Source organism: Tamandua tetradactyla, chromosome 23 (genome assembly GCF_023851605.1).
Source record: "Tamandua tetradactyla isolate mTamTet1 chromosome 23, mTamTet1.pri, whole genome shotgun sequence".
Classification (NCBI taxonomy): Eukaryota; Metazoa; Chordata; class Mammalia; order Pilosa; family Myrmecophagidae; genus Tamandua; species Tamandua tetradactyla.
Window position 1 is genome coordinate 11360776 of NC_135349.1, and position 11496 is coordinate 11372271.

The window sequence follows — 11496 nt, forward strand, 5'->3', positions numbered from 1 at the left end:
AAAATTTCACCTTATGTGTGAGACTAAAGCAAAAAAATGTTTATTTGGTAGAAAATTAATATTTTGACTAGTGCATTTCCTAATGTAACTTATGTAGATTGCTTGACTGAACACCATAAGTACTTGGAATCTCAGGTAGGACATGAGATTTTGTTGGTTTGTCCAGAGTGATGCCCCGATGAATCTCGGAGTGATTCCATCAGTGAGTGGAAAAGTATTTGCAAAGTCCCCTTCGGGGAATGGTGAGAATGGGGAGAAATTCAACTTCCCCAAGTTGAATTCTTGATATTCTCACAAGCAGTGTGGACAGCCAAAGCTATAGGCTGAGCCCCCAGTCTTGGTGTTTGTTCATCTGAAACTTAACCCCGCAAAGGATAGGTCAAGTCTACTTAAAATTTAGGCCGAAGAGTCACCCCCAAGAGAACCTCTTTTGTTGCTCAAATGTGGCCTCTCTCTTCAGCCAACACAACAAGCAAACTCACCACCCTCTCCCTGTCTACATGGGACATGACTCCCAGGGGTGTGGACCTTCCTGGCAACATGGGACAGAAATCCTAGAATGAGCTGAGACTCAGCATCAAGGGAGTGAGAAAAACCCTAGAATGAGCTGAGACTCAGCATCAAGGGATTGAGAAAACCTTCTCGACCAAAAGGGGAAAGAGTGAAATGAGCCAAAGTGTCAATGGCTGAGAGATTGCAGAGTCTAGAGGTTATCCTGGAGGTTATTCTTACGCATTAAGTAGATATCACCTTGTTATTCAAGATGTAACGGAGAGGCTGGAGGGAACTGCCTGAAAATGTAGAGCTGTGTTCCAGTAGCCATGTTTCTTGATGATGATTGAATAATGATATAGCTTTCACAATGTGACTGTGTGACTGTGAAAACCTTGTGTCTGATGCTCCTTTTATCTAAAAAGACGAGTAGAACATATGGAATAAAAATAAATAATAGGGGGAACAAATGTTAAAATAAATTTAGTTTGAAATGCTAGTGATAAATGAAAGCGAGGGATAAGGGGTATGGTATGTATAATCTTTTTTTTTCTGTTTTCGTTTTATTTCTTTTTCTGTTGACTTTTTATTTCTTTTTCTGTTGTCTTTTTATTTCTTTTTCTGAATTGATGCAAATGTTCTGAGAAATGATGAATATGCAACTAAGTAATGATATTGTGAATTACTGATTATATACGTAGAATGGAATGATCACGTTAATGTTTTAGTTCATTTGTTATATTTTTTTAATTAATAAAAAAATTTTAAAAAACTGTTCATAGCAGCACAATCCATAATAACTGAAAAGTGATGGGAAAAGTGCCCACCAACAGATGAATGGATAAACAAAATGTGGTACATCCATACAATGAAATATTACTCAGCCATAAAAAGGAATGAATTTCTGATCCATGCTACAACATAGATGAACTTTATGCTAAATGAAAGAAGCCAGTCACAAAAGACCACATATTATATGATTTCATTTGTATGAAATATCTAGAATAGGCAAATGTGTCCAGATAGAAAAGTGATTGCCTATGGTTTGGATGTGGGGTCTTCCTTGGGGTGGAGGAATAGGGGGTGATGTTAATGGGTACCAGGCTTCTTTTTTGGGGTGAAGAAAATGTTCTAAAATTGATTGTGTGGTCGAGAGGCTATTCTGGAGGCTATACTTATGTAAGCTTCAGCTAGGTATTGCTAAATGTCATGGCTTGCCACATATCCTGTTTGAAAGGATTTGTACCCTAGAAAAGCCATGTTTTAATCTTGATCCAATCTTGTAGCAACCATTTCTTTTAAACCCTAGTCAGTACTGTATATTGGAAACTTGATTAGATGGAGATGAAGAAAGAATACGTTTCTGGCAGAGCTTCATGAAACAAGAAGCCTGGAGAGGAAGCTAGCAGATGTTGCCATGTTTACCATGTACCTTTCCAATTGAGAGAGAAACCCTGAACTTCATCGGCCTTTCTTGGGTGAAGGTGACCTCTTGTTGGTGCCTTAATTTGGACATTTCTATAGACTTGCTTTAATTGGGACATTTTCAGGGCCTTAAAACTGTAAACTAGCAACTTACTAAATCCCCCTTTTTAAAAGCCATTCAATGTCAGGTATATTGCATTCTGGCAGCTAGCCAACTAGAACATACCCCAAGTAACATCATTCCTGTTAACCCTAAAGAATACCTAGGGCTCAAATTGAGACTCTGCAAAAGTTTCGTGTGCTAAGTTTACTTAGTACACAAACCCCAGAAGGTTCCTAGGACAGATAAGTCCTGAAACCCAGAGGGGCCAGCCTCTCCAAGAACATCAACTAATTCCATCCCCCTATCCTATATTATTGATACCCCTTTTCAACATGAAAAAGTTAGAATGGGCATAGCCCAGAGACCCCTATAGATTGGGAGAAGGAACAAAGATGAAGGAGAAGGTATGACAGAGAAGACAGGATTAAACAAATGAGTATGATGCTGAATCACTAGAATGATATTTCTTTTAGGTTTTGGTGTTTTGATGCAGCTAGAAGGAAAAACCTGAAAATGTGGAATGGTAACCCATACCAAACTCTGAAATCTGTTCTGTAACTATTTGTTAAAATGTACTTTGAAAATTATTGCTTGTGTGTGTGTGTATGTGTGTGTTATATTTCACAGGGCCAACTCTGCCGAACATATTACCCATTTAATTGTACTATTTAAATTGATGAATGTAAAGTGTGTGAATTATATCTCAATAAAGCTGTTTTGTAAAAAATGGGTGTGGGGATCAGATCCTTGGAAAACAGCAGATTTAAGGAGCAGAATCACGAGAATGTGGCAACTCCTTTGCAGGGTGAGCGCCTGGGTCTTCAAAGTCAAAACCAAGGATGCTGCTGCTTACAGAACACCCGCGATACACCATGCATCTAATCCTACGCTCACCTACTCCCACAACCACCCATTTCACAGATGATGAATGATGAAATTGAGCCTCAGGGAAGTAAGGAATTTGCTCCTGGTCACACAGTTAGGAAGTGGCGGAGCTCCGTGTGAGGAACCCAGGTCTGTTTGACCTCAAAGGTAGGATCTAAAAATCGATGCTATGAAAACCTTCTTAATTTCGGGTAAAAGGTTTCAGACTTACACAAATTATAAAGAATAGTCTGTACATACTTGCGTCCTCACCAAACCAGCTAAAGTAATCAAATTAGCAATGCTGTTGAAGTCCCCTATGTCCTCGCCTTGATTCCATCCTCCATCCCCCAATTATGCTTTGAAATTTGATGTTTACTGTTCCCACGTATTTCTTTATAATTTTACTGTATGTGTATCTCCAAACAATTTGAAGTATAGTATTGCTGATTTCTAAACTTTATATAAAGATATGAGACTGAGTGCCTTCTGTGAAATTCATCCAAACTGACAAGGGTAGCTATAGTTTGTTCGTTTTCACGACTGTATAATATTCCATTGCATGAAAGTACACTAGTTTCTTTGCCAGTCTCCTGTGGTTAGACATTTGGGCTGTTGCCAGCTTTCTGTTATTATAAGTAGAAATTTGCTGCTGTGGACATTTCTGGCCCGGTCTTCTAGGGGAAGAGAGCAAGAATTCCTAGGAGGGTGAATTAATTTCCTATTGCTATTGTAACACTTTTTTTTTAAGCCACAAAATGAGTGGCTTAAAACACACCAATTTATTATTTTACATTTCTGGAAGTCAGAAATCTGACATGGGTTTCACTGAGCTGAAATCAAGATATCAGCTGGGCCACGTTCCCTCCATAGTCTCTAGGGAAGAATCTGTTTCTCTGCCTTTTACAACTTCTAGAAGCTGCCTGCATTCCTTGGCTCATGGACTCTTCCTCCATCTACAAAGTCAGCAGTGCAACATCTTCAACTCTCTCTCTGATTCTGACCTCTGCTTCCATCATCATCGCTCCTTCTCTGAATATGACACTCCCGTCTCCCCTCTATAAGGACTCTTGTGGTTACATTGGGCCCACCCTGATAAACCAAAATAATTTCTCCATCTTGAGATTCTTAATTGAACCACATCTGCTAAGTCTCTTCTGCCACGTAACGTAACAGCCAAAGGTTCCAGGAATCAGGATGCAGATAACTTTGGGGGGTGAGGCACATTATTCTGTCTACCACAGAGGGGTAGAGTTACGTGGTGCCATACGAGCATCTTAGGATTTACTAGTTTGTCAAATTGCTCTCCAAAATGAGTTGATTCTCCCACCAGCAATGCATACACATAACGGTCATCCCCCATCCTCACTGGCACTTGATATTATCTGGCTTTCTATCAAATGTCTGGGCTCTGATTGCTGTGTAGTCAAGAAAGGGACGGTGGTCAATGGTGTTAAATGTGGCAACATCGAGGCCCCAAAGGAAGACGCGGTTGAGGACCTTGGCTGGAGCCATGCCCCTGAAGGGCGGGAGGGGGGTAAAGTCAGACTGCGTTACGGAATGGGATGTGCGTAAGGAAATGGACATGGAGGGTGCACAGGGAACTTTAAAAGACTGTGGATGGGTGTGCAAGGGAGGTACCTAAAGGGGAAAGAGGGAGAGAAAGAGAGAAACACACACACCCCTCTGAGATGGTGGTACCTCGGAAGAGGTTGGGTGAAGGTGAGGCCCATAGCAAGGGTAGCTGGGCTAGCTTAGGATGGGGGAAGCTGCCCATCCTGGAAGTGGAAGGGAAAGAAGGAGGCTGGAGCAGATGCAGAGAAAATCCAAGGAGGTAGGTCAGTAAGTGAGAGAAGAGTCTCTATGTGATGAGTTACCTACTGAGAGGGTCAGGAGTGGGTTGGGGAGGGGCTCTGAGGAGCACAGAGAAGGTTTACAGGGGACCTGCTAGGGCTGAAAAAGGAGGAATTGGGGAGAAAGGAGGGACAAGCCAGGGCAGACACCCCTATCCCCTCCTATTGCCATCAGGTTTTACCAGAGCCTTTTAGGGGGAAGAAAGCCTGTAGCCCAGAGTAGGAGTGGCCAAGAGAGGGCCAGGTTGGGGGAGTATCTAGGAGCCCCGTGAAGCTCAGTGGAAACAGGGGTGCCAGGGGAGGCAGAAAGGGGAGCAGGGAGCTCAGAACCGGGAAATGGGGAAGGGTGGGGGGGGGGTTCCTGCCAAGGAAGGTAACTGCGGTGGAGATATGGAGGGTGTGTGGGAGCCCAGAGGAGAGGGGCATATATTTAGCCTGGGGGTGTGGAGAACTTTTCACCTTCCTGGAGGAGATGATGTTCCAGCTGAGTCTTGAAGGGTAAAATCAAATATCAGTTGTAAAACTGTTAAACAACTGTAGTCCTTGGCCTGTCTCCTCTCCCAGACATCTCTCTCATGTCCAGCGTGCCCCGACTTCATTGGAAGAGTCCTGTTGGGGTCTTTCAGCTCCTATGCCTCAGCTTATGGACGCTCTTTGGCTTAATTATCTTCTTCTTCAACTTCAGAACTCCTACTCATCCTTCAAAACCCAGCTCAAACGTCACCTTCTCTGGAAAGCCTTTTTTAAAGGCACCGGACCCATCTCTGTGCTTTCATAGCAGCGTGGTGCAGTGGAACAAGTTCACTCATTGCTGTTTGATTTTAGACAAGCCACTTAATCTGAGCGTCTGTTTCCTGAGAAGGAGACAGTGGCAATGAGCAAGCCCAGTTGTGACATATTTGGAGTTACATGGGAATCACAAAAGAAGCCATTATGTGGTGGCCCGTTCTCTCCATCTTGTGCCAGAGTTAGTTAGCTTAGTCTGCCTTAATCCAGGAGCTCCCTGAGGGCAGCGACAATTCCCACCCCACAGCACCGAGTCCAATACCCAGCACAGACAGGCATCATGTGTTCTCTGCACAAAGTGAAGAACTGGGGTTCTCTATCATTTACCTGTGACGTGGCTTTGGGGAGGTGCTGTCTCTGAATCTATTTCCTCATCTGTAAGAGAGCAATAACTTATAGTAGGTATTTACTCCGTGTTAAGCGCTCAACATTCAGTTTCTAATCCTCCATATATCATCACCCCATTTTACAGAAGAGGACTACTGAGGCTTGGGGAGAAGAGTGGTTTGTCCAAGTTTGCGGCAGGGCAGGACCTCCCAGTGCCGGGTCAAACTCGGAAAATCGTTGTGCGAAATCCAACGGGGGGGATGTGACATAGCCCTGCAAATTGTAAACGCCTGGGGTGGGAGGGTCTGTGCCTGGGGGCGTGGTGAATGCGGGCCGGGCAACAGCGGAGCTGAGAGGCGCGGCCGCAGATTTCGGGGCGGCGGCCGCGGATCTGTTGGCGCGACCACCCGGGGTGCGGGAGGCCGGCGCTGCGCGGCTCGGCCGGGGTGAGGGGGGGGTGCGGCCGGCCCCCTCCCCGCCCCACCCCCAGCCCGCCGCCGCGGCCCCTTTAAGAGCGGGCGGGGCGCCCCCTGGCGGCGGAGCGGCGCGCGCGGCCGGAGCCGGAGCCGGAGCCCCAGCCGGAGCCTGGAGCCGGAGCGGAGCCGAGCCGGGGCGGAGCGGGCCGAGCGGGCCGAGCCAGCAGCCGAGCTGGGGGCGCGGGCGGGCGGCATGTACCGGGCCCGGGCGGCGCGGGCGGGGCCGGAGCCCGGCAGCCCGGGGCGCTTTGGGATCCTCAGCACCGGGCAGCTCCGGGACCTGCTTCAGGACGAGCCCAAGCTGGACCGGATCGTGCGGCTCAGCAGGAAGGTAGCGCGGGGGGCGCGGACGGGGGGCGCGGGGGCCGGGCCGCGGCCTGCCGGACCTGCTGGCCCACCAAAGGGCCGCGCGGGCCGGGCCGCGGGGCCGCCCGGGGCGCGGGAGCCTCGCACGTACGAGTGGGCCCCACGGAGCCGCCCCCGGGGGAGGGGGCGCCCGCAGTCGGCCTGGGGCGGGTGGGGCTCCGGGGACCCGGGGAGGCGCCCGTGCATCCCCGGGGTGGGCGCGAGGCGTGTCCTACAGCGGATGCTTCGGGGAGGTGTGTTCTGGGGGACAGGGGGTGGCCGTGTTGTGGGGGGCCCTGGCTCGCACATCCACGTTCTGGAGGGCCAGAAAGGGGAGGCGCCTTCCACGGGGAGAACTAGGGGCCCGTGTGATGGCTGGGGGCACCGTTGCGGGGGGGGGGGGGGGCGTACGCATTCTGGGGGCGCAGGAGGAGGCTTTGTGTCTTCTGCTGGGGAGGGGTACTGCCACCCGAGGTGTGTATTCTGTAGGCCACCATAACAGAAAGTTGTATATTTCACAGGAGATAGGCCCGGGCTGCTTGTCTGTGGGGGGCGGAAAGGGAAAGTGTGTGCGGGAGGGCGGCAGACAAGGAGGGGCAGGTGCATCCTCTCCAGGTGGAGGGTCGTGCCTTCTCCAGGGGCGGAGGTGGGGGAGGCTCGGCCCTCCTAGCAGCAGAAGGAAAAAGCATTCTCCAGGGCCAGGAAGGACAGGGGTTTGCTCTTTGAAAGAGAAGGAAAGCAGGGAGCCAGGAAAAGGGGGTGTGTATACCTTGGGGTGTGGGGATTCCACTGCAGGACAGAAAGGGGGGCTATGATGGGAAGAGAGGGTGACCTGAGGGGATTCTAAGAGGGGACAGGGTGTGGACCTTACTCTGGAGGGTAAGGGGGGCTGGGGGCGGGATGTTTTCAGCATAAACACCTGAAGAGGAAGCAGACAAAGGCCTGGAACAAGAGGGAAGCTGCCCATGCATGGAAAATGGGACAGAGGAGGGAGGGAGATTCCTCAGGGACCTGGGCAGACATATTAATTGAAAAATTAAAATTTAACTAACATTTGTAGAAGCCTTCATAGTTTTCCTCATTTAAAGCTCACAACCGCCCTATGAGGTAGGTGCTTTTAGTCCACTTGGTAGAAGAAGACACCGTGGCTCAGAGTGGCACGGGGTCCTGTTCAGGGTGCCACAGGGAGGTAGCTCAAGGCAAAACCTGGGCCAGGCCTTTAGCAGCCCCGCACCTGTTGGATAGGCCACCCTGAGGGTTAGGGCCTTGCAGGGTCTGTGGCTTGGCTCATGGGTGCCGTGGTTCAGGGTGACCTCAGGGTGGCTGTGGGCAGACTTCCTGAGTGGGCCTGGGCTCCTCTCTGCCGGCAGTTCCAAGGTCTGCAGCTGGAGCGGGAGGCATGCCTGGCCTCCAACTATGCGCTGGCCAAGGAGAACCTGGCCCTGCGGCCACGCCTGGAGATGGGCCGGGCTGCGCTGGCCATCAAGTACCAGGAGCTGCGCGAGGTGGCTGAGAACTGCGCGGACAAGCTGCAGCGACTGGGTGAGAAGACAGCTGGGAAAACAGCCCCGGGGTGGGGTGTGGGTGGGGGCGGCCACTGGCTATCTGGTTGTCCCTTGGGAAGCTCCAGGCTCTGAAGTGTGGGACTTGGACAGACCTGTTCCCTGGCAAATTTGAGGGGTGCTACTCCTGGTTTCCTGGAAATCAGAGAAGGGGAAGTGAACAGTAAGTGAGTAGAGCTGGGTTGGAGAGGCCTGGATTGTCCCAGGAGACCAAGCACCAGCTTTCTCTTTTGCTTGGGGGCTGGGGGCAGAACCTGCAGGGGAGGGCTGTGCACAAACTGATCATGCAGGCTTTGTGCAGATGGGAAAGTGGATGTTCCAGAGCAGTGACGGGAAGCCTAGTATGTCTGACTGAGTCAGTGAGAGAGTCAGGACTGGATCCTGTAGCTTGGGCCTGTCTGTGCTGGGTGATGGGCTCAGAGAGCAGGGGCTGTTCACCCCGTCCCTCTGTGGCCCTCAGAGGAAAGCATGCATCGCTGGAGCCCCCACTGTGCGCTGGGCTGGCTGCAGGCTGAGCTGGAAGAAGCTGAGCAGGAGGCTGAGGTGAGGGGTGGGGGGTGAAGGGGTGGGGAGCTGGGCCTGGGGACAGGGAGGGAGACCCATCCCAACCAGCCCCATGCTCATTCCTGCACTATAGGCTCAGGGTACCCCTCCTCCAGGAAGCCTTCCCAGAGTGCCCAGGCCACAGGAGCGCAGGCTGCATTGCTGGCCACGTTCTCCATACCTGTGGCTTTTCTGCTGGTTCCCCATGGATGCCTGAGGGCAGCACAGGGCTGGGTCCACAGAGGAGCTGGCAGAGCCCTTTCAGCATGGGCTGGAAGCGCCATGCTCAGTGAGCTGTGGGGGTTAGGGGAAAAGGAGACCGGGTCTTGAGACTCTTAAGTGTGTACTTCAGGTGTGCTCCCCATCTCCGACCCTGTCCCCCTTCTGACCCAGCAGATCTGGTTATGGTATCCTCATTTTATAAGTGGGGAATCAGGGCTTGAGAGTGGAGGATGTTTGTTCGCAGACACTCAGCAAGTTAGAGGCAGGCCTCGGCCAGAACCTAGGTGCCCTGCCACCCAGTGTCAGGTGGTCACCATGGATAGGGCTGTAGGGTGGGAGAGAGAGGGTCAGCCCTCAGCCTTTGGACCTGCTCCTCCCAAACCCTCTCTTCTTCCTGACCCAGGAGCAGATGGAGCAGCTGCTGCTGGGGGAGCAGAGCCTGGAGGCCTTCCTGCCTGCCTTCCAGCGAGGTCGTGCCCTGGCCCACCTGAGGCGGACCCAGGCTGAGAAGCTGCAGGAGCTGCTGCGGCGCCGGGAGCGGTCTGCCCAGCCAGCCCCCACTGCTGCTGCCGATCCCCCAAAACCCTTCCCCGCTGCAGCCATCCTGCCCACTGGAGCCGCGCGGGGGCCACCGGCAGTGCCCCGGAGCCTGCCCCCCTTGGACTCCCGCCCAGTGCCCCCACTGAAGAGCTCCCCCGGGTGCCCCCTTGGCCCAGCCCCTATTCTGAGCCCTCGGCCCTCGCAGCCAGAGCCCCCACACCGGTAGGATTCAGGGTGTGGCCCCCCAATGGGGGGCCCAGACAAACTTAATGCGTGGCTCCTCCTCCTCCCCCACTGCCTGGGTGGGGGGAGGGGCAGGCCCCTCCCCCTGGCCTCAGGCAAGCCCTGGCCCTGGAGGCTGAGCTGGGGAGAAGGGTCACCTGGAAGATGCCCAGAGAGAGTGCTGGGCTGGGCTGGGCAGGGCACTGACCTCTGGCGCTGAGGAAACTGCCTTTTCTGCCTCCCCCTGGGGCCTCCGGGGCGCCGGGCCAGCCCCCATGAGAGACCCTTAGTCACCTACAGGGGCTTGGGAAGATGCCCACTTCCCCCAGAGGGGCCCTGCCTAGGGGGCCTGACGCACCCTACCACTCTCCTGGACTCGCACAGCACCAAGGTCAGTAAGAGTGTTTTCCATCATATCCTGAGCTTACCTTTCCCCCAACTCTGGGCCACCACCTCGGAGCCAGGTGGTCAGGCCCCAGCTAAGGGGCCAGGGACACCATGGCCCTGGGGCTACTCTGTGCCCCACCAGGGTCCAGAACCTGGGGCAAGGTAGGCCAGGGACTGATGACGTGCACAGGTGAGAGTGGGCCATCCCCAGGAAAGATCATTCTGTATTTTTCTGTCCCCCGTCTCCTTAGAATGGAACCTTTTTGAGGGCAGGTCCTTGTCTTTGTATGTTTTGTCCCCAGCCCCGCCTCCCAGGGGCCGTCAATAAATGTGCTGATGAGGATGACGATGCTGCCCGACTCCTCTCTCCTCCCTCAACCAGCCACCCTGCTGTTGCAGCCTCCACTTCTCAGCTCCTGCACCTCCTCCTCTTGAGATGCCCTCCCTCCCTCTCTGCCCATCCAAGGCCCAGCTGTCCTTCAGCTCCAGCACCGCTCCTGCCTCTTCCATGAAGCCTTCTCTGATTACCACCCCTGAGAGTCTTTCCTAACTCTTAACTTACCAGTACTTCTGGCCAGAGGCACACTCTGCTCCATCACTGTCCTCCAGTTGCCTCACTCGTATGCATCTTTTCCTGGGGTGCCTGTAAGCCCCATCAGGATGGTACCTGCTCCTTCTCTGGCCTTTCAAATGAGCACCCCCTCTGAGTGATGGAGGGGTCTCTACAAGGCTGGAGGTTATCTGTCCTTAGCGCAGATAAACATTTGGTGGCCAGCTTGGCTGATGAGTGTAGGACAAAACGACAGAAGAACAGGAACATGCCCTGAATCAGGTTAGGGCATCTAATGAGATGAAGTCTGGCAGGGAGGCATGGACAGTCCTGCTCACTAAGGGGACAGAGTGCTATAGAGGTGACAAAGCTCATGTGGTCTTGGTTCGAATCAGCGGGGAGGTAACCATCTAGAAAGAGAGAGGGGTTGTGTTGGCTCTATTCTTCAGTGAAGTTTTACACTCTAAGAGAGACCCAAAGAAACAGGGCATCTTTGGAGTTATCACGATCAGGAAGAGGACTGGGACTTAAGTCCCACGAGGAACAACTGAGCGATGCATTTGAAATACAAATGTGTGTGCATGTGTGCCACGTTCAGCCTTTGAGTCACGAAAGGACTACTTCACACAGAGCCAGAGGTCAGAACCAAGACCCATGGGCAGAAACCACAGGGAACAGGATTTTGGCTCAGTATGAGGCTGCTACTGGAGGTAGATGTTTCCCATCTCTGAAGATGAGTGAGTGATGCCTGATTGACTGCTTGATGGGGATATTTAGAGAGACTCAAGCAGCAGGTGGA

At 52.2% G+C, this 11496-nt stretch overlaps 1 protein-coding gene across 1 annotated transcript; it reads left to right on the top strand.

Moving 5' to 3' along the window:
- Positions 1–6519: 6519 nt before the first annotated feature.
- VPS37D (VPS37D subunit of ESCRT-I) lies at positions 6520–10605 on the top strand. The gene is made up of 4 exons (XM_077140945.1): positions 6520–6657; positions 8042–8213; positions 8694–8776; positions 9402–10605. The coding sequence occupies exons 1-4, from the start codon at positions 6520–6522 to the stop codon at positions 9762–9764; spliced, it is 756 nt and encodes a 251-aa protein (XP_076997060.1). The 3' UTR covers positions 9765–10605.
- Positions 10606–11496: the final 891 nt, after the last annotated feature.